At 43.9% G+C, this 20099-nt stretch overlaps 2 protein-coding genes across 9 annotated transcripts in view; one reads left to right on the top strand and one right to left on the bottom strand.

The window, feature by feature from the left end:
• Ttc3 (tetratricopeptide repeat domain 3) overlaps positions 1 to 5330 on the bottom strand; it is a 95091-nt gene extending 89761 nt beyond the window's left edge. For 2 of the 6 annotated variants that reach the window (XM_034515115.2, XM_034515116.2), the window contains exon 1: positions 5109 to 5278. In XM_034515115.2, coding sequence (XP_034371006.1) covers positions 5109 to 5154 — 46 coding nt within the window. In that variant the 5' untranslated portion in view covers positions 5155 to 5278. Of the gene's footprint in view, positions 1 to 5108 lie in introns of all 6 variants that reach the window. The other 4 variants (XM_034515118.2, XM_034515119.2, XM_034515120.2 and 1 more) reach the window with 4 other exon arrangements.
• On the top strand, positions 5221 to 11737 carry Pigp (phosphatidylinositol glycan anchor biosynthesis class P). Of its 3 annotated transcripts, XM_076943188.1 has the most exons (6): positions 5366 to 5477; positions 5635 to 5717; positions 5922 to 6025; positions 8474 to 8546; positions 10597 to 10715; positions 11404 to 11737. In XM_076943188.1, the coding sequence occupies exons 3-6, from the start codon at positions 5944 to 5946 to the stop codon at positions 11526 to 11528; spliced, it is 399 nt and encodes a 132-aa protein (XP_076799303.1). In that variant the 5' UTR covers positions 5366 to 5477; positions 5635 to 5717; positions 5922 to 5943; the 3' UTR covers positions 11529 to 11737. The 3 variants fall into 3 exon arrangements, with proteins under 3 accessions (XP_076799302.1, XP_034371013.1, XP_076799303.1); XM_076943187.1 differs by lacking the exons at positions 5366 to 5477; positions 5635 to 5717 and adding an exon at positions 5221 to 5340; XM_034515122.2 differs by lacking the exon at positions 5635 to 5717 and having other exon boundaries at positions 5340 to 5477.
• The last annotated feature ends 8362 nt before the right edge of the window (positions 11738 to 20099 follow it).

The following is a 20099-nucleotide window of genomic DNA, read 5'->3' as shown; positions in this document are numbered from 1 at the left end:
GGGCAGAGGGGCAGAGGGGCAGAGGGGCAGAGGGGCAGAGGGGCAGAGGGGCAGAGGGGCAGAGGCAGACAGATCTCTGTGAGTTTGAGGCCAGCCTGGTCTACCAAACTAGTTCTAGGACAGGCAAGCTATACAAAGAAATACTGTCGCAAACAAAACAAAACAATTATCAAACAGTAGTACCATTAAAAATATAACATATTAAGGCCAATTTGGATCTCTCTCTAGAAAAATAAAAAGATAAAAATGTAACTAAAATCTGTAATTTGAAGGGCCAGAGAGATAGCTCAGCAGTGAAACGCTCTGGCTGCTTTTGCTGAGGACCTGGGTTCAATTCCCAGCACCCACACAGTGGTTCACAACTGCCTATAACTCCAATGCCCGCTTTCGGCTTTTGTGGGCACCAGGCATATCAGTGGTACACAAGACATATGTAAGTAATACAACCATACATATAAAATAAAAATATTTTTTTAAAAATGTAATTTGTAATTAATTTCATTTGATGGACTGGAGAAAAGATGAAACAATCTCAGAAGATGCAAAAAGCATATGACAAAATAGGAAAGCCTCCCCTAACATTACAAGAAATGTACAAAACCTCCCACAAATGCTGTTAACAGTTAATCCCTTTCTCTGAAGTTGGAAATGAGCATGTGCACTACTGTAATCACTTCTAATGAACAACCATAACAACTTCAATTGAGCACATTTAAAAGTATGCCAGAACATGAAAACACACACAATAAAGTGAAAAGGAAAAAAAACCCTAAACATTACCACTGCAAATGAGAAAAAAAGATGGCGTTCCAAAATATGAGGAAAAAAGTACTATTTATAACAGCAACCAATTTAATTCTCCAAAAACTGATTGGATTGAGTTCATTAAGCCCCAAAGGGTTTTTCAAAACTGATTCTTAAAGGTCAAAGGTCCAGGAACAGGTGAGACTCAAGAGTTTCCTGAGCACGAATACTGAAGGGCTAAGAATGCCGCTCAATGGTACAGCAAGCACAAGGCCCTGGGTTGAATCACAGCACCACTTAACAAATACTGATATGATCCTATCTACGTCCAAAAAACAAACCAAAACAAACATACCAGGTTTCAGGTAAAGCTACAGTGGTGATAACTAAGAAAGAGTAGGTACCAATAGAGATAAAGATGAGGTGACAAAAAGACAAACCAGAAACAGATCCATACACAGAAACACTCAGCAGGCAAGTGAGATGCTGCACCTCTGGTAAACAGAAGTCAAATTCAGTATGTAGAATAGACAAGGTGAGCCACACAGGACAAGATGAATATGAGTCACTAGCTCACATCACACACAGAAACTGATTACAGGTGGATTATGAATTTAAATGAGAAATTCATCATTTAAAAATCTCTAAAAAGAAACACAGTGGACATCTTAATAAGTCCAGAGCAGGGGACATTTCCATGAGATTATATTAAAATTAAGAATTGGGTTGTATGATGTAGTTTGGTGGTAGAAAACTCGTGTCACATGCTCTGAGTCTTTTCACTGCACATTTAATAAAAAGTGCTACCAGTTTGTCAGCTTTAAAAGACAACTCAGTATTCTTTAAAACTAGGTGAAAAAACAAAGTCATGTTTTCCACACAAGGAAGCACCTGATGCTATATGAAGATTCTCAATCTCATTAATAAATGCAAATTTAAAACCACAATGATATACTACTGGCAAATATAAAAAAAATCTAAGATAACAAGTATTGAACAGGTTGTAGGTTGCCTATAACTCTCATATAAAACTAATCTAGGTACGTAAATTGACAAAACTATTAACTAAAACACAAGTTGGTACAAGCACTTCAGAACCAATTTGAAATCATTTCATAAAGTTGAACATTCATACCCCTAAATACCAGCAGTTCCACACCTAGTGAATAGCTCATGATACTGGGTACTCCAACCTATTCACAAAGCACTAAAAATGCTTTTGAAACTTCTGTACTTTCCATGAGCTACTAATGATGTCTAAAAGAGTTCAGCATTTCAAAGCATAAATTTCTAGAATACCATAAAGACATTTTAAAGTAAAACTATGATTCTTCCAAATATATAACTAGGTCGGCAGGTTGGCTCAGTTTGTAGAAGTGCTTGCCACCAAGCCTGACCACCAGAGCCCAATCCCCCATCCACGCATCCTCCAGGTGGGCTCCCTACATGTGTCATGGCACATATACCCACACACATAAATAGGTGTCAAACCGTAGTAGGTATTATAGCTAGTTTCATCAAACAATTGAATTGAATAAAATTATTAAGACTAATAATTAACAGAAATAACAAATGATTCCATTTTCTAAATAAGCGAACAGAGGAAGTGCTGGAATTAAAAGAGGCCTTTCCAGCATTGTACACAGCATTTTAAACTATTCTTTCGCTTTCCTACATGCAGCTATACCATAGTTATTCCAAGTGGGTGTGCTGGTTACATTTCTTATGGGAAAACATAGCAGTCAAAATGCCCACCAACAGAAACACAAGTAAATTGCATTATATTCATCCACCATTACACAAGCAGTAAAGAATTAATGGCTTACATCTCTATGAAGTATTAGTTACTTAGAAACACAACATTTAGTGAAAGCAAGTTTCAGAAGACTATACCGAGAATAATTCATGTGTTTTACTCAAACATAGAAGCCATACACACAATTCAACATTAAATGATACACAAAAATCTGATTAAAAATGTGTAAAATACAATAATAACATGAACTTAGGATAATCACCTCTGAAAGTGAACATATTCAATACTGGTTAGGTTGATTTTTGGTTCCACTGGTAGACTTATAAGTGTTCATTTGTTTTACTTCACAGCTTGTAAATAAATATGTTACATGTATCCTGAATATATCAAATACTACACCCAAGAGGAAAGGATTTAAAGAAAAACATCATACCTTTAAAATGCTTTTAATTCAATTAGTTCACTTGCTATGTGAGAGGTACATATAGCATACCATGAAATCTTATCTTTACATCCACCACAGCAACATTAGATAACATAACTGTTCATTGTAATTAATGTTATGAGGACCAAATTTAATGAAGACCAAACCAATCAGCTGTCAGAGATTAACCCATTTGCTGTCACATGGCTAGACAAAAGCCAGTCTATAAGCAAATTTAGCAGAAAGCCGAAGTCATAAAGAAGACGGTCAGTAAAGAGAGGGAAAAAAACCAGTTTGTTAGCAAGCATGTGAGGAAATGGGTGTTCTTGATACTAGTGACTGTTAAACTGGTACAACCACTTTGAGAGCTTCAATCATATCTGGTTAAGTGGAAGATGTATATATTCTATTACCCAGCAAAATTATGCTTAAGGGTACTTCCTAGAGAAATTCCAAAAGTGTGCACAGTAAGCAGGTACAAAGATATTTATTGCAGGACTGTTTTAAAGAGTAAAGACTATAAACAATTCCGAAATCCATCATAAGGAGTATAAAAATAAATAACCGTATATTCATACAATGAGTGCTATACCAACAATTATAATAATTCAAAAAAGCACAGTTATTCGATTTATTCATATATAAATCTCAAAATGTGATGCTGAGTGAAAAAGCAAGTTGCAAAAAGATACAATTTTGTATCACTTTAGTTAAAAACCAATACTACGTATTATTTATATATTCACCATTACCGAATTATAAATTACGCGAGGAAATGATACACAAAAACCTGAACACAGTGGCTATCTCTAGGTAAGGAGGGGGTCAAACTCTCAGCATCTCCAAAATGTTTTTAACCTTTTTTGTTTGTTTGTTTTTTGGTTTTGTTTTGGAGAGTCTGAAGTAAATTTGGCAATAAATAAATAAGTAAATAATAAACAAAATGGCCTGGTTTGGTTAGATCTACTTGTGTTTAACGTCTAAGTATTCCAGAAATTAAAAGAGAAAAACGGAAAATTAGGCAACAATAAAGAAACTGAGCAGGAGAGAAAGAATCCGCAGCCCTTGAGCGCAAAGCACAAACCCCTGACAAGCACAGTAGTGGCACTTGAATCCCTAGGGGAGTTTTACCTTATAATCAACACAATTTCCTTAAAATAAATTACAAATTTCTTGAAATAAGTGTTCTAACTAGAGCTGTGGTTCTGAGAAAACTGCCCTGGAGAGAGCAGTAAAACCTGTATGATTTCAACCCTGGTTCCCTGAACCCTGTTTCCTCGCCAGAATCCAGAGCTTTCTATGGCTGCTATAAAACACCCTGCAATAACCAGTGTTAGCCATCGCCTGGTGAAAGGCGCAAGCACAGACGGTGGGAAGAATTTGCAAGCTGAAGGACGTCAAAAAACTACAAGCTTCTGGAAAAGGTACCGTGCAGTGGTTCGGACACACCCTCGGCTTCATTTTGGTCCTTTGTCCCCCTAGGCCCCCTCCCCACTAGGGGATGGCGGCCCAGGCCTTATTGATGTCGCTAGCACTGGGGCAGCAGCCCTGCGCAGGCGTAGGAAAAGGCTGCAGGTGGGGTGGGGGAGCAGCTCTGCATCCCTCTCGGACCCTCCCAGAAACGGGGGTGGAGGGAGGCGGAGACGCGCGCACACACACAGATCAGGGGCCGCGCGCGCGCGCGCGCTCAAGAGCCCAACCCCGCGCACGCCGCAGGCCCCCTGCACCGCGCACCTTTGGGGACCCGCGATGACGCACCCGCGCGCACGCCCGCCCGCCACTGCAGACTGCCGCAGTGGCGGGCGCGAGCGCTGAGGAGGGGGCGCGCACACCACAGGGAAGACAGTCACAAAGATGGGGGGGGGGGGGAACCATCACCAGAAGATGAGGACGCCGTCGCAGGGAAGGGCGCGCATCCCAGGGAAGGGCGAGCATAGGAACAAAGCGGGCCAGCCGCAGACCCCCGAGGCGCGTGCCCGAGCGCTCCAGACACGGCAGCCGACACCTGGCCGGGGCTGTCACCCGCGCGCCAGGCGATGCGCACACAAAAGCCCCCTCCTACCGTTAAGGACGCCGGAGGAACCCGGGACAAAGGGAACACACCCACTGGGGCAAGGGCGGCCACACCCCCTCGGCGCGCGGGCGCTCGGCGAGACGCGCGGCCACGCGCACACCCACACTCACCACACACCCACGGAGGGAGGTGTGGAGCGCCCCGATGCCCGGGCATCTCAGCTGCGGCGGGACGCGCAGACGCTTCCGTGAGCCCCGCCGCGCGCAGGGTCTGCACTCACCCGGGCCCGCAGCCCGCGAGCCTCAGACACGGGCTGCCGACGCCTCCGGCCCTCTACGTCAACCAGACCCGCAGAGCGAGCTCTCAGCCGCTTCGGAGGCGGGCGGGTCACGTGGCTTGGAGGTGCGCATGCGCAGTCGCCGCACCGCCCCCTCAGCTCGGCGGGGTGGGTGGTGAGATCGCGCTAGCCCCCCGCGCTGCGGTCGCGGTGCGCCTGCGCGAAGCGGCGGGGGCGCCTGACAGCCCCTGCTTTTCCTCAGGTTTTTAAATTTTTTTTTCTTTCCGCCCCCACTGCGGGAGTCTAGGCCGCGCCTGCGCAATGGACAGTGCGGAGGGGCTGAGGGGTGGGGACGGTGGGCGTTGGTGCTCGAAAGACTCTAGGTCCAGCACCTCCGGTTTTCTCTGATCCTCACGCAGGCGGGGACAGGACCCTTCGTGAGAGGGCAGGACTCGGGACCTCGGTCGGGCCCAGGCTCCTTCCTCGCCTCAGAGGGTCCGAGGTGCGCATTTTCCCCCGCAGCGCGCGCTCCCGCCGCCCCCTCAGCTGCAGAGGCGCGCGCACGCGAAGGGGTCCTTGTTTGGGGCGGGCGCGCTCGAGCATTCGCAGTGGCTGTGTCCGCAGCAGCAAGTGATGAGATTATGTAACAGACCAATGCTGAAGGGAGGAGGGGATGTCTGACCACGATTGTGTTCCTTTTCCACAGATTGTCTAAAGCCACAGGGAAAATGGTGGAAAATTCACCGTCGCCATTGCCAGAAAGAGCGATTTATGGCTTTGTTCTTTTCCTAAGCTCACAGTTTGGCTTCAGTAAGTACTGGGATGATGAATGGCCAGGGCCTTTAATGGTATTCGAGGACCAGGAAATAATGCGTTTGTCCTTAGAACGTACACACATGAACTGTTGATTCTTTCTACCTGTGTCTTTTAAGGAGTCCTGAAGGGTACCGTTTGTTTGCTCGGTTTATATACCCAGTACTAGATTAAATCTCTTAATATTTACTTAGCACTAGGCTTGATGCTAATGTGAATAAAACCTGGTCCCAACCCTTGAGGTCATGGTCTTGTGAAGAAACATAGTAAAGCCACAGTTCAGAGAGCATGATGAGAGCTCTGGAAGAGCCTTGCAAGGTTTAGAAATCAGGGTTAGCTTCCTCCAGGCCACTCACTGGCAATAATATCAGAATAAGTCAGGAAGAACCATGGGGAGAGTCCCTGAATGAAGGCCTGTGAAGGTTTGGAAATGAGGCGTTTATAGCTCCAGAGCAGCATGCTGAAGTTGAAGAGTGAAGATAATGGGCCGGAGAAGTCAGGTATAAGAATGTACCCATATCATCCTGGATCTGCATTGATCCCCATAATGTTCCATTTTGTAGATGAGGCCACTGAGGCTTACAAGCAAGCAAACAAAAAAACAGAAAAAAAAAAAAAAAACCCTATTATGACCAACTCAACAAGCAGGACCAAAGTCCCTCCTCAAAAAGTTTGGAAGGTAGGCAATCAAATGGTAAAAATTGAATGCCCACAATCCAACCTTCTGGTACCCGATAGAAGTCAGAGTGTCTATAAGGAGGTGTCCTTCCCAGTTCTTAAGTGAAAAGTACTAGCTTAGCTGTAGTGGAGCGGAGTGTGTGGAATGAAGAAGCTACAGTTACTGGCTCTTTCGTGGAATCATTGTTTGGCCTGAGAGGTTTTTGTTTTGCCTGAAGTGAACCTGTGAAGTAGGTACTGCCTTGCCTCCTCAGTTTAAAGATGGGAATACTGGATTTAAGTAACTTGATCAAACCCAGTAAGCAACAGGACTGGAGTTAGAACAGTGTACTGGCTTCACTCTACTCAAGTCCTCTGACTCTTGTATTAACTCGGGTGATTTATACAAAGAAGCTGCCACTTATTTCTGTAAATTCCTATTCAAAGAGGATTTTAAGGATTAGAAACTATACAAGCATATTAGATACAACCAAAAACTAATTGAAATATTTATTGAGCACTTACTATGTACCAGGCAGTGTTACAGACCAGGGAAAGGCAAAATAGCCAAGCCTTGTCTGCTTTCATTTGAGCTTTCTGCATAGTTGGAGATGGCAGATAAGTAAAACATATCCAGGAAGGAAAACCGTGGGGAAGGAGATTAAGGAGCAGGAGGAGCCCTCCTCGTGTGCTGCTGTATGCTGTCTTTTAATACAACAACTTACCACGCAGAAGGGAAAAGATCTATTTAACCATCTTTGTTCAGCATCAGAAGCATACAGAAAGCACAAGCCATCTCTTCAGGAGTTACTGTTTTCCAGTCTTGACATATAAAGCTCTGTAACACTTCATTCTTAAGAAAAAAAAAAAAAAAAAAAAGCAACCCTATCACTGCTAATGTAGCTTGAAACCCGTCTTCACCACTTCCCTTGTACAGTGAGTCCTTTCTCGTGTATAAGATATACATGCATGTCTCAGGACTGTTTTGAGGATTAAGGGAGTTGGTGCATGTAGAAAAGTCCAGAACCTATCTATCGTTACCACATGGCGACAGCAGAAAAGGAGACCACAAAGACTGGGTGTTGGTAGAAAGAAGATTGTATGTGGACAATCAGAACCAGAGGGGACAAGTTCCCGTTTAAGCAACTAAATGCAATTATATCTTCCCTGTGGAGAAATACTGAACACGTAGAATGCAAAAGCAAATTCTAACAATAAGTTGCTAAGAAATATGTCCATAGACTTTTTATTAATCATTTTATTTATTTGTTTACATTTCAAATGATATCCCCCTTCCTGGTTACCCATCCACAAACCTCCCATTCCATCCCTCCTCCCCTTTGCCTCTGTGACGGTGCTCCTCCACCCACTCTCTCACCTATTCCCTCCTTACTTCTCTAGCATCCCCCCTATGCTGGGGCATCAAGCCTCCAAAGGACCAAGAGTCTCCCCTCCCATTGATGCCAGATAAGGCCATCCTCTGCTGGATGTGTATCTGGAGCTATGAATCGCTTCATGTATACTCTTTGGTTGGTGGTTTAGTCCCTGGGAGCTCTGGGTGGTATCCATAGGCTTTTTGAAGTGCAGTGTAAGGGCTAAGGCACTAAAAATGTGTTAGTAGGCAATTGTGGTAAGTGTTACAGGACTGGTACAAGTAAGGAGCTACAGATCCTGAACTCTGAGTGAAGCATGCCTTTGGGGAGCGTTTTTGTTGCATTTGAACCTTACAGACCGGATCATGCCTCACTGACATGTCTTCTCTCTTCCCTTACCCTCTTTACCCTGCAGTACTTTACCTTGTATGGGCTTTCGTTCCTGAATCTTGGTTACACTCCTTAGGCTTAACTTACTGGCCTCAAAAGTAAGTTTACTATTTCTTCAGTGGGGGTAAAACTGATACTGTTTTGAAGGGTAATACTCTTCTCTAAAACCCAAGCCTCAAATCATTATTGCTTTAAAATCCATGAGTATCTGTGTTGAAATTGAAAGTTGCTTTTATTTTTGTGCTGGGGGATGGGAGGGTAGTGGGGTTGTTCACATGTGTGTGGCCAGGTTGTGTGTGTAGGTGAACATATTTGCATGTGCATGTAGTGACTCAAAATTGATGTCAGGGGTCTTTCTTGGGGGCAAGTTCCTGACACTGAACCCAGAGTTCTATAGTACAGGTAGTCTGACTAGCAGCTCACCCCAGAATCCCATGTGTCTGCCTCGGAGTGCTACACTTACGGCTGGTCGGCCACATAAGCCCAGCACATACCTAGGGCTGAGAATCCAAACTCTGGTCTTCACACTTGATGGCAGGTGCTGCAAGCAGTGAGCCATACCCCAACAGCAGCTGAAAGGTTTAAAGGTCGTTAACATATCACTAATTAAAGGTGGTGGGGCAAACGTTTATCTCTGCTTCCTCCTAAAATCATGCTAAAATCATACATACTGTTGCTGAAAAACCTTTTAAAGGTATAAGCACACAAAATAGGATAGCAGATAAGATATTAACAAAATTTTAGCACATTCTTTGAGATAGAAGAATTCTTTGTTTCATGCGGTGAACAAGGGAACCCATCAAGAACATTTGTGCCCTGGAATTCCAAAAAGGACTCAGACCTCAGAAGCAGCAGCATCTCTTGGTAATGGTAATTCTGCATTGAACCGGAAGTGTGCTTCAAATGCATTAGACCTCTGACCTGACCTTCAGAAAATAGTTCCATCCTGTGGAAAGTATTAGGCAGAGTCTGTAGTCTGGAAGTTACAAGGGTTGTCTGTAAAAATGAAGCACAGGGAATGATAATTAAGAAGCTTATGCTTCTTAAGGTCCTGTCCTTCCCCAGCGCCTTCTCTTACCAGGCTTTGCCCTCTCCCAGAGAAAGGTGGGAGGTGCCTTTCTGAGGAAGCTGACCAGGGTAAAAGGCAGCATCTGTAATCTAACCTTTCTGCCATCTCTGCCCAGCTACATACCTTACTTCCTGTCAACTTATCACTTGGATCATAAATATAATACACTGTCATAAAAACCAAGCACTAAAAGAAAAGTCTGTCCTTAAATACAAAAGAAAAGAAGATACTTAAATGGAGATAATGTCATCTACAGAAGGGGAAAAGGGTTTAATCCTGAATGGTATGCTGTCCAAGGGGATATTTGTTTTAAATTACCATTGAAAAGTTATAAGCATGGTAATTAAAATGTTATCTAGAAAGTTGGCTGTTGAGACAGTGGAACAGAAAGCAGAGATGGAAACAGAGAAATGTATAATGGTGCAAAAATCTATTAGAAGTTCTAGCAAGGGAAAACAGTAGGGAGGAAATGATTTAACAAGACCTGGCAAGATAGCACTTAGTGAGCTTAACTGTATTGAGAGGAAAATTGAGCGGCATATAAGAATTTGATTCTGGAGTATTACTAGATACTGGGAAAACAGTAGACAGAAATGCATAATTTCAGGAAAAAAAAAAACACAAGAAAACATAATACACTAAGGTTCTCAGTTGCAAACACTGCTGACATAGCCAGTTGTTTTTAACTGCCGGCATAATAAAAGTGAATGGAGCATATGCAGAAAGTGTGAGGAAGAAGTAAATATCTCATTTTCATATTAGAACATCTAGAGAAAATGCCTGAAGCTGATGAAAACCAAGAAATAATGTAGGCATGTTATATGGAAATGAGGATGTACATACCAGAAGAAACAGCTCAGATATGAAGGACTTGTTTGGGCAGAATAAAACTCTAGGGTTGGGATGGCCTGGCTGAGACAGGTGTCTGCAGCTGTTCACTGACCCCTTGTAGCGCTATCTGTTACATGCATACATCAGCTACTTTAATAATACTCTACATTGTTAAAGTGTGTTTTGGACTGATTTGTGGGAATTATGACTCCTTGACAAGTTTGTTGACATGCATGAATTCTCTGCAGATACTGGGCGGTTGCGTTGCCTGTCTACCTCCTTATCACGGTTGTAATTGGTTATGTGCTCTTGTTTGGAATCAACATGATGAGTACCTCTCCACTTGACTCCATCCATACGATCACAGGTACGTTTATATGAAATAAAATGATGAGGCATAAAGGAAGGAGATATTAGTACTTTTATCAGAAAAGCAAAAAACAGGGGGTCAGGCCTGTGTGCCCCGTCAACCCATAACTGCTGTCAAACAAAGCAAAACCTTGTAAAGTGAAGAAAAAAAGCAATAAAGAATAGGTCTCAGAAACACATTGGGAGAAAGTCATCTGTTACGCTCAACATGGCATGATGATTCATCTCGATTGGCAGCTCGAAGGGATTTAAAGACATCATGGAAACAAATACTGAGCGTTCTATGAGGTTTATCTAGATTTGGCTTTTTGAGGTGGGAAAATACCTTACATGTGGTATGTACCATTCCATGGACTCTAGGTCTGAATAAAAAGGAGAAGATAAACTGAATATAAGCATTTATCCCTGCCTGCCTCCTAATGGACACATGGTGGACACATGTGACCCTCCACTTCCTGCTCCTACTGACATGCCTTCCCCTCCGTGGTGAACTATCTCCATACAACTAAGCCTTAAGTTGCATTTGTTAGGGACTTTGTTGTGGCATGAGATAAATAGCTAATAATAGCTCATGGTGTTTGCCATCTGCACGTCAGCCTGCTGCGCAGTGCGACAGGTCTCAACCAACCACAGACATTACAGAAAGAAATTGCTTGGTCAGCAGAGCTTTTCTTCTTTTCCTGCAGATAACTATGCTAAAAACCAACAGAGGAAAAACTACCAAGAGGACGCCATCCCAGCGCTGAGAGACGTTCCCATTAGTGAAGTAAACAAAATGTTCTTCCTAGACGCCAAAGAACTCAATACCTAAAACTGAGCTGTATATAAACATCCTAAAACCAAACATTCAGAGTTATGGGCTGAAAAATGTTGAACATAATTATATTGACTATCCTTTTAATACCCAATATTGACATGCAAAAACATGAAAGTTGATTCCTTACATTGAGTTCAATTGATATTGTAAATATTTTCAACTGAGTTTTTAATTAACAATAAATAAAATACATTATACTATAATGAGCCTTGAGTAGATCTCTGTGTGCACACATGCATGTGTTCATGGGTGTGTGAATGCACAAATGCACAGTGTACATAGAGTTCAGAGGACAACTTAGGTTGTCTCTCTTCAGGCACCCTTTGTTTGAGACAGGGTTTCCCATTGGCCTCACTTTGCCACTTACACCAGGCTAGTTGGCCCACAAGCTTCCAGACTCTACCTGTCTGCCTCCTACCCCATCCTTACTTTTGTGTGGGTGTAGAGATCTGAACTTGGGTCCTCGTGCTTCTACAGTATATACTTTACCCGCTAAGCCATCTCCCAGCCTAACATAAAGCAACCAAGAATGGATGTCTCCCAAGTCTTCTAACATGCAGCCAGAATGGAAATGACTGTCTTGTCTGCTTGTCCTTAGCTGAGCTGGTGGTCCAGCAAGACTGTGGCTAATGTTTATGAAAGAGCAGGAAGTAGTCAGAGCTGCCAATCAGTTCACAGTGTTCCTTTGTGTAACGGGAAGTATTTGAAAAAGCTGAGGCACAGCTTAGCTCCGGCTAGCTCCCTGGTGGCCCTGGCCCCACAAGCCATTAGTGTGGTTGCTGTCTCTGCCAGTCAGCTCTGTGGAATCTACAGCTCTAAGCATGGCTCTTGGGCCAACTCTGCCACCCTCATAATGCTTAGCTCAACCCCAGAAAATATCTGCCACTCACGGTACTCAGTAGAATGAAGTCTCTTAATGCTTAAAAATTATCCAGTGGATTTAAATATTAGCAAATGCTCAATACACAAGATGCCCACATAATTAGAATGGTAAACCCAGTTTCCTAATCTTGATATGAATAACTGCTAGAGACATGAGGGTAACATTTCCTGCCATCTTTCCTCCTCTTCTTCCTCCTCATCCTCCTTCCTTTTCCATTCCTTTCTCCTCCCAACTCCTAGCTCCATCTCCTCTTCTACTGGCCAATCACAGAGCTCCACTGCAAACACAAAGGGTAGGAAAGGTTCCTGCAATACCCTTGTTCTATCGAAGGATAGTGATGGGCCTGCAAGGTTTTCAAATAACTTGGAGTAAAACCTAGGACTCCCCTGCACATTAGTCTCAAAACTAGATTTTCATTCTGTCCCTCAAACGCATTGTCTTTATGTCTCCTAAGGGGTTGTCCGCGACCAGGGCTTTTCATGCTATGGGCTGTATTTCTTTTGAGGGTTACAATAAACTTTGAGGCTTCTCTTAAATAATCTCAGGACCTTCAGATATTTTTTCAAAGAGGGAGCTTCTAAAGAGCTTGTGTGCTTTATGTATTATTGTTATGACTAATGGTCGTGGGGCAGTGAGATGGTTGGCTGAGTGAGGATGATTGCCAGCAAACCCACCAACCTGAGTCTGACCCCCAAGAGAGAACTAACTCCCTCAAGTTGTCTTCTGGCTTTCACACACATGCAGTGTCCCGAGTACTCATGTACACACCAAAAATAAGCCAATCTCTTCTTGGTTATAAAGTTAGTTTTGCCAATCATCACCTTTTACCACATAAGCGTCTGGCCTCATGCACACCCACACACATTCATGTGCCCATATATATATATACAAACACATATACATGCAACACACACATATGGGCACACACAAAAAAAACTATGTTACATAATTTAACCCAAAACAATGTTATAATCATAAGCCTAGTCAAAAACAATGAAACTGAAGATGAATTACTTTTATGAAAAATACCTGTATTTTCAAGCACAAAATTTGTGGCTCAAATAGAATCATCTTCAAATTTTGCAAATCTCTTTAACGCCTGGATTATGGGAGAAGCTCAGCCTTGTGCCTGTGCCTTCAGTCAATCTGTACATTAGCACACATTGAGAAACTTCTGGAAAACACTGCACACTCAGAGAATGAGGATGAACCAGTATCTTACTATTATTTAGAAAATAGGTTTGGTCTTGTGGACCCTCTGATATACTCTAGGCCATAGATCTGGGGGAAGGGATGAGACTGGATAAAACACAATCTATCAGCATGCACTGTGCATGTTTGAGCATATATTCTAGTGCAGCACCTCTCATGGCAGCTTCACATTCTGTTTCACCCTCATATCTCAGGTACTGATGCCCCAAACAGTTCTGTGCAAGCCTTAAATAGATCCATACAGGAGCCATTCTAGAAGGAATGGGTTAGCCCCTACAGATCTACCTAAAGCCCCAAATAGGCAACTATCAGTAGGTAAGTACCCTCTCCCCCCTCATCCCCCAGTTGACAGTTCTCCTGTGTTCCAGCAGCTTCTCTGAAGGTCTGTGGGACTGAGTCACCGTTGCCATGGTACCAGTGCTTTCACCAGGCCTGTGCTAGCTTGTCTTCCTGCTGCTTCACTCCCTTTGCTACCCACTCCAATTTCCAATAAGCCGCCTACGCACTCTGTCAGAAGCTGGACCTTGAGCTGAGACATTTTTATTTGTGAAGATTGTGCGTCAGCTGTGTAGCTGAGATGTATGATGCATGTCAGAATTCAAGAAAAGTATTTGAAAGCCAGATGTGGTAGAATATGTATATAATATATGTATATAATCCCAGCATGGAGAGAGAGAGATATGTTTGAAAGAAACAGCATTTTGCATTCAGCCTAAATAATAACATAAAGTGCTCCAAACATAAACTGTCAATTATAAACATATTATTCTAATGATTAAAACTTGTAGGAAGATTGAGATTAAAAGTCTAGATGTAAGATTGCCTAGCTGTAAGATAGCAGAATTCCAATGACTTGATATGACAGATGTTTATTTTGCTGTGTGTTTTTTAAGAATAATTCTGAGACAGTTACCAAATCTGATTGATGCCCATGGATGAGAAGAGCAGATACATCCATATCATCTATATGGCTAATGACCAAGGACCTCAGTGCTGTAATAGCACACAGAGTCTTGAGCACCGGCAGTGCAATAGAAATACATTTACGGACCAGGAGACTCAGGGATTCAGAGTGGACTTGGAAAAGTAGTTCAGGAATAAGTGTGTACATAGACCAAGATTTATGCAGAAGCATGATAATAGGGAAGTTGCCATCGAATCATTCCATACTTGTCTTGAATCTGCAAATGTAGCATTCACAACTTTTGCTTTCTGAGCCACAGTGACAGGTGACCTCATGGTCAGAGCTGGACAGCATGCCACGTTAACCATGTCATAGTCGACCAAAGTTGTCACTTGTGACAAAGTTGTCCACCTGTGTCAGAAATCTTGTTTACATGGGCCTGCCATAGCTATGAGTCAGCCCACATCAGCTGTTACAGCTGTCCTAGGAGGCCCTTCCTGTCCCTGTGTCATTGGTCTCCCATGCCAACCCTTCTAACTGTTCTGTCAGTGTTCCAAGAGTTGGCACATACTTAAAGAGACTCAGACACTCAACATCATGGAAAGGACATAAACAGCTGCCAGTGATGAGATTACTGTGTCCAAAAGATTTGTGAAGTTCAAACTAAAATCAGGCCTTCTTCCTGCTAAGATGTGAATCTGGGGTGTCTACAGCCCTGGGGATAAAGGCGCAGTGATGATGCAAGGCGAGGAAGCTGGAAGGGAACAGCTGACAGACAGAGCAACAACTGTGCGGATCACTGGATGATCATAGGATTCAGAGTGTATTTGTAAGATGCTACTATCTGTCATAAGACTGAGCTTCCAAAGATTCTAAGTAATGTATCCACATCCATACAGGGGTTTTTACTAAGTATACCCTGGTCCTCAGAGGTGAAATACATGTAGTGTCACGATGTTCATTTCTCCCCCCATGTCTGACTATGTTTTGATTCCCTACTGTTCCTTCATGGCAAAGATTTCGGAATCATTTGTTGTGAGACCTCCCCCGCCCCCACCCTGGGTGCTCGCTTTATCTGAGACAATAAGACAATGCACATTTTCAGTGCATGGCGTTCATTTTCCCTGCCTCCCTGACTTTTCCACGCCCACAGGGCTCATTTGTCCACCTCTGCACTTTTCTCTAAGGACACGAACTTAGTGCTCACTGCCCATAGGTGACCAGCAGACCACCCTTGGTCAAGCCTCCCACATGGACACTTCACTCTCTCCAGCTCTGTCCCTCTACCCAATCTCAGGATCCAGGATTGCTGCTGGGGTCGAGAGGCCTCTGGCATCTCCATAATGTTCTCTTCCACCTCCCTTTGTTTAAATTTGGTACACCACAGCCCAAGCTAGAGGCCCTGTCCCTTGCAGGAGGGCAGTGGGACCTCCGTTTCCTCTGGGCATGTGAAGGGAAAGGGAAATAGCTCACTGGACTTCTGTGAACTGCCTGGACACATCAGCTCATGCCCATATGTCAGCAGAGGCTGAGGCACAACTGTTGTAAGTTCAAGGCTGTGTGGGCCTTGAACAAGATGAGTTCCAGTTCAGCCCAGACTACAGATGAGCCTGACAAAACAAACCAAAGATGGAGTGTGCCCTGACTCAGCCCTCTCATTTCTGCTCACTGGCAGGTGGATTTGATGGTGATTTCTAGATGCTTCCTTGGACTATGGAATGTCATAAAGAAAAGAAGCCATGCAAAGACAGAAAGAAGAAAAGACAAAGCCCAAAGGTGGCTACCTGTGTGGATAAGACAGAAGTTGCTGCTCTGCTGCTTCAGTCACTGTTCATTTGATTTTTCTAATTACAGTCCAGACAAAGCTAAGCTGACACCATTCTCCTCATGAGTCCAGACATGAAGCCCACACACTTCCAGAAAGGCCTTAGAATTCTGTTCTCTGCTTTGAAGTGGTCAAGAACTATGTAGGAAGACCTTCAAGTGCAGGTTCCTAGGCCTAGTAAGTCCGGAAGACCTTAGAGTCTTCAGCAGCACCCTGGAGGCATGAGGTAGGCTGGAGACCACATGTTGAGCATGAGTGAGGTCTTCAGAACCAATAGCCCGGGTGGGGATGGGCTCCAGGCTCCATCCAGCTCACCTACCATATGCACAAGAGTTTGCCATCTCTGGCTGGTGGTCCTGGGTTCTATAAGAAAGCAGGCTGAGCAAGCCATGTAGAGCAAACCAGTAAGCAGCACCCCTCCATGGCTCCTGCATCAGCTCCAGACTCCAGGTTCCTGCCCTGTTTGAGTTCCTGTGCTGACTTTCTCCAGTGATGAACTATGATCTGGAAGTATAAACCGAATAAACTTTTCTTCCCCAACTGGCTTTTTGGTCATGGTGTTTCATCTGCAGCAATAGAAACCTTAACTAATACACCTCGGTTGGCTCATAAATCAGAATGGTCACCATGATAGCCATGTTTGTCCTCATGGGGACCACCCTGGACCCTGCACTTCATCTTCCCCAATCCTCACAGTCTGTCTCAGCTCCCTACAGCAGCAGTTGAGATGACTAATATGTCATCTTAGGTAAGCAGTTGCTTACAGCAGCAGAGGTTTCTTCTCTCACATTCTGGAGGCCAAGAGTCTGGAGAGAGGTTCTGAAAGGCAAGGTTGCCATTAAGGTTGGCACCGGGCAGAGGTCTTAGTGGATCACGCATCCCTTCTGGTGGCTGCATTTCTGTGGCTGCCTCAGGGCTTCATTGCTCTCTTCCTGGAAGTATGTAATACTTCCCTGGCCTTTCTCCTCCCAGGGACACTTGTGATTAGGGTTATGGCTCCCTGTATAATCCAGGCTGGTTTCTTCATGCTAATATTCAATCACATCCTTTAAGCAGCCCACTTTATTTGACATGGTAACTATGATCGTTAGTATTCATTGTCACTCTGATAGAATCTAGAATCACCTGAAAGGTGAGTGGGGGGATATTTCATTGATTACCTTGGGGAGATGGGCCTCGAGCATACCTCATTGATTATCTTGGGGAGGTGAGCCTCAGGGGATACCTCATTGATTTTCTTGGGGAGGTGGGCCTCAGGGGATACCTCATTGATTATCTTGGGGAGGTGGGCCTCCGGGCATACCTCATTGATTATCTTGGAGAGGTGAGCCTCAGGTAATACCTCATTGATTATCTTGGGGAGGTGGGCCTCGGGGCATATCTCATTGATTATCATGGAGAGATGGGCCTTTGGCATACCTCATTGATTATCTTGATTGCATTAATGATGAGAGGAAAAGTCTTGTCCACTATGCAGCACCATTCCCTGGCTAAGGAGAAGGGTGCTGAGCAGCAGCCAGCATTCATTGTTCTCTGAGTGTAAATGCCATGAGGCAAGCTGCCCCCGGCGCCAGTCACCTTGACTTGCCAATATTGAACAGTAGCTAAAACTAATCTTTTCCTCTTAAGCTGCTTTCGTATTTTATCACAGTGACTGGAAAAGAAACTCAGGACAGCAGTGTTCATAAATCCCAGCAATTAAAGACTGATGTTTTTGAGGGCTGTTTCACTTTACTAAAATATTATACTGGAGCACAATTTATAATTCATCTTTTAAAAAATAAGTTGGAATACCTTGGTGGTACAGTTTATCCATTAATCATGAGGCCCTGGGTTCAATCCTCCATGTAAAAAATAAAATGATAAAATTAGGCCAACCCAGTCTACAAGTTCCAGGCCAGCAAAGGCTACATAGTGAAACATTGTCTCAAAGTAAATAAATAAAGTAATTTATTTTCTCTAGAATAAGAATGAAGCTAGTGTGTTGAAGATGGCAGATTCTCCACAGCAGAGCCATAACACTGAATACCTGACTCCTGGAAGCACCTACTGCCATAGGTCAGAGGTGTCATACAGAAAATAGAGACAGAAAGATAAAAGGAGAGAGAAGAAGGAAGAAAACAGTGAGGAAACAAGTGAGGAAGAGACAGAAAGGAGAGAGGAAAGGGTACCAGACTACTGTGCAAATTAATTCCCCACTTTTGTACCTGCCATATGCTGTGCACAAGAACACAGGGTTCCTCCTGTATGTGGTTGTCTGCGCTGTTCTCAGGGTCCCTCACATGTGTGGTTGTCTGTATTGTTCTCAGGGTCCCCCACAGATGTGGTTGTCTGTATTGTTCTCAGGGTCCCTCATGTATGTGGTTGTCTGTGCTGTTCTCAGGGTCCCTCACAGATGTGATTCTCTGTGTTGTCCTCAGGGTCCCTCACAGATGTGGTTCTCTGTGTTGTTCTCCGGGTCCCTCACAGATGGGGTTGCCTTCATTGTTTTCAGGCTGTAACTGTTAGCAGCTTTTGCCTGAACACTGCAAAGAGATAAAACTAGTAAAGATTTCTTACGAAAGGCTTGATCCTCTGGCCTCCTTTGAATGGTAAGATGTCCTGCTCCATCTCTGGGGGCTGAGCCTTCTGTCTCAGAACACCCTTCCTCCACCATCTCTTTCTTTGGACCTTGAGTCCCCACGATGGCTTTTTCTTGTCTCCCAGGCTGAGTCCCAATCTGTGATCATATCCTTGCCTTCCTTGGGACATTTCTTACTGCTGTCATTTCATGTTTGTTGTGTTCACACTGCACTAGGCCAAGGATGCTGCCTCACCTGTCACCTCATCTCCAAGCCCTGGCTCCATATGCAGGAGAACACAGGTAGAATCCAGGGGATGGAAGTAGTAGCCCAGTGGGGAGAAGCAAAGTGTATCTGTGGATCCTTCTATCCAGAGTGTTAGCTGCTAGGCCCTGGCTCTAAATGATGGGTACAAAGACAGACAGACACCATTTGCTTGCCTCGTCTCTGAAGCTCGATACCTCTGCTGCTCTTGTATTCCTGTTCACAATGGCTTAGCAAAGAGTCTGAGAAGAGAAACACATGGCCTGTCCAAAATCAGTGGGTGACACAGGATGGTGTAATGCCACATCTGCAGACTGAACCTGGCTTTTCATGTTCCCCATTCCATACTCCTCAATCCCATCTCCATAGATGGGCTAACCCGTGTCCAGCTTCTCCTCTCTCTTCCTGGGTTCAATTCCCATCATCCTCCTTTCCCCTAAATCTAGAAGTTATGATTATATCATTTGTGATGAGGAAAGAAGCCACTTCTACATTTTAAGGAGTGAATCATGGAAGGACCTAGTTTGGAAGAATCCCAGGAAAGACCCTGTGATAACCTACCTAGAGTTACTAAAGTACTCCCGTCAACTTTCAACTTTTGCTGACATCAGCAATTTTCCCCTTACCTTACTAAGGTTTATCAAGACAGTCTAATGGCGACTCAGGGAGAATCCACCTGATCATTTTACCCAAAGATTAGATTCGCTGTGTGTGTGAAAGACAGATAAACTGCCAGAGGACAAAAGGTAATCAGAAATAATGGCCTCTGGCCCATGCAGGCACACAAATTAAAGGACTGTCAGCCTAGCACAGGTGTGCGAGTGATAAATCTGTCATTTCCCTTGCCTGTGGACCTAGTACAACTATGGGAAAAGTACCCGGCATGACCCGAGAGACAGACTGACCTGACCATTTG

Source organism: Arvicanthis niloticus, chromosome 12 (assembly GCF_011762505.2).
Source record: "Arvicanthis niloticus isolate mArvNil1 chromosome 12, mArvNil1.pat.X, whole genome shotgun sequence".
Taxonomy (NCBI): Eukaryota; Metazoa; Chordata; class Mammalia; order Rodentia; family Muridae; genus Arvicanthis; species Arvicanthis niloticus.
The sequence above is the reverse complement of the archived record's forward strand: the minus strand, read 5'-3'. Positions and strand labels throughout refer to the sequence as shown.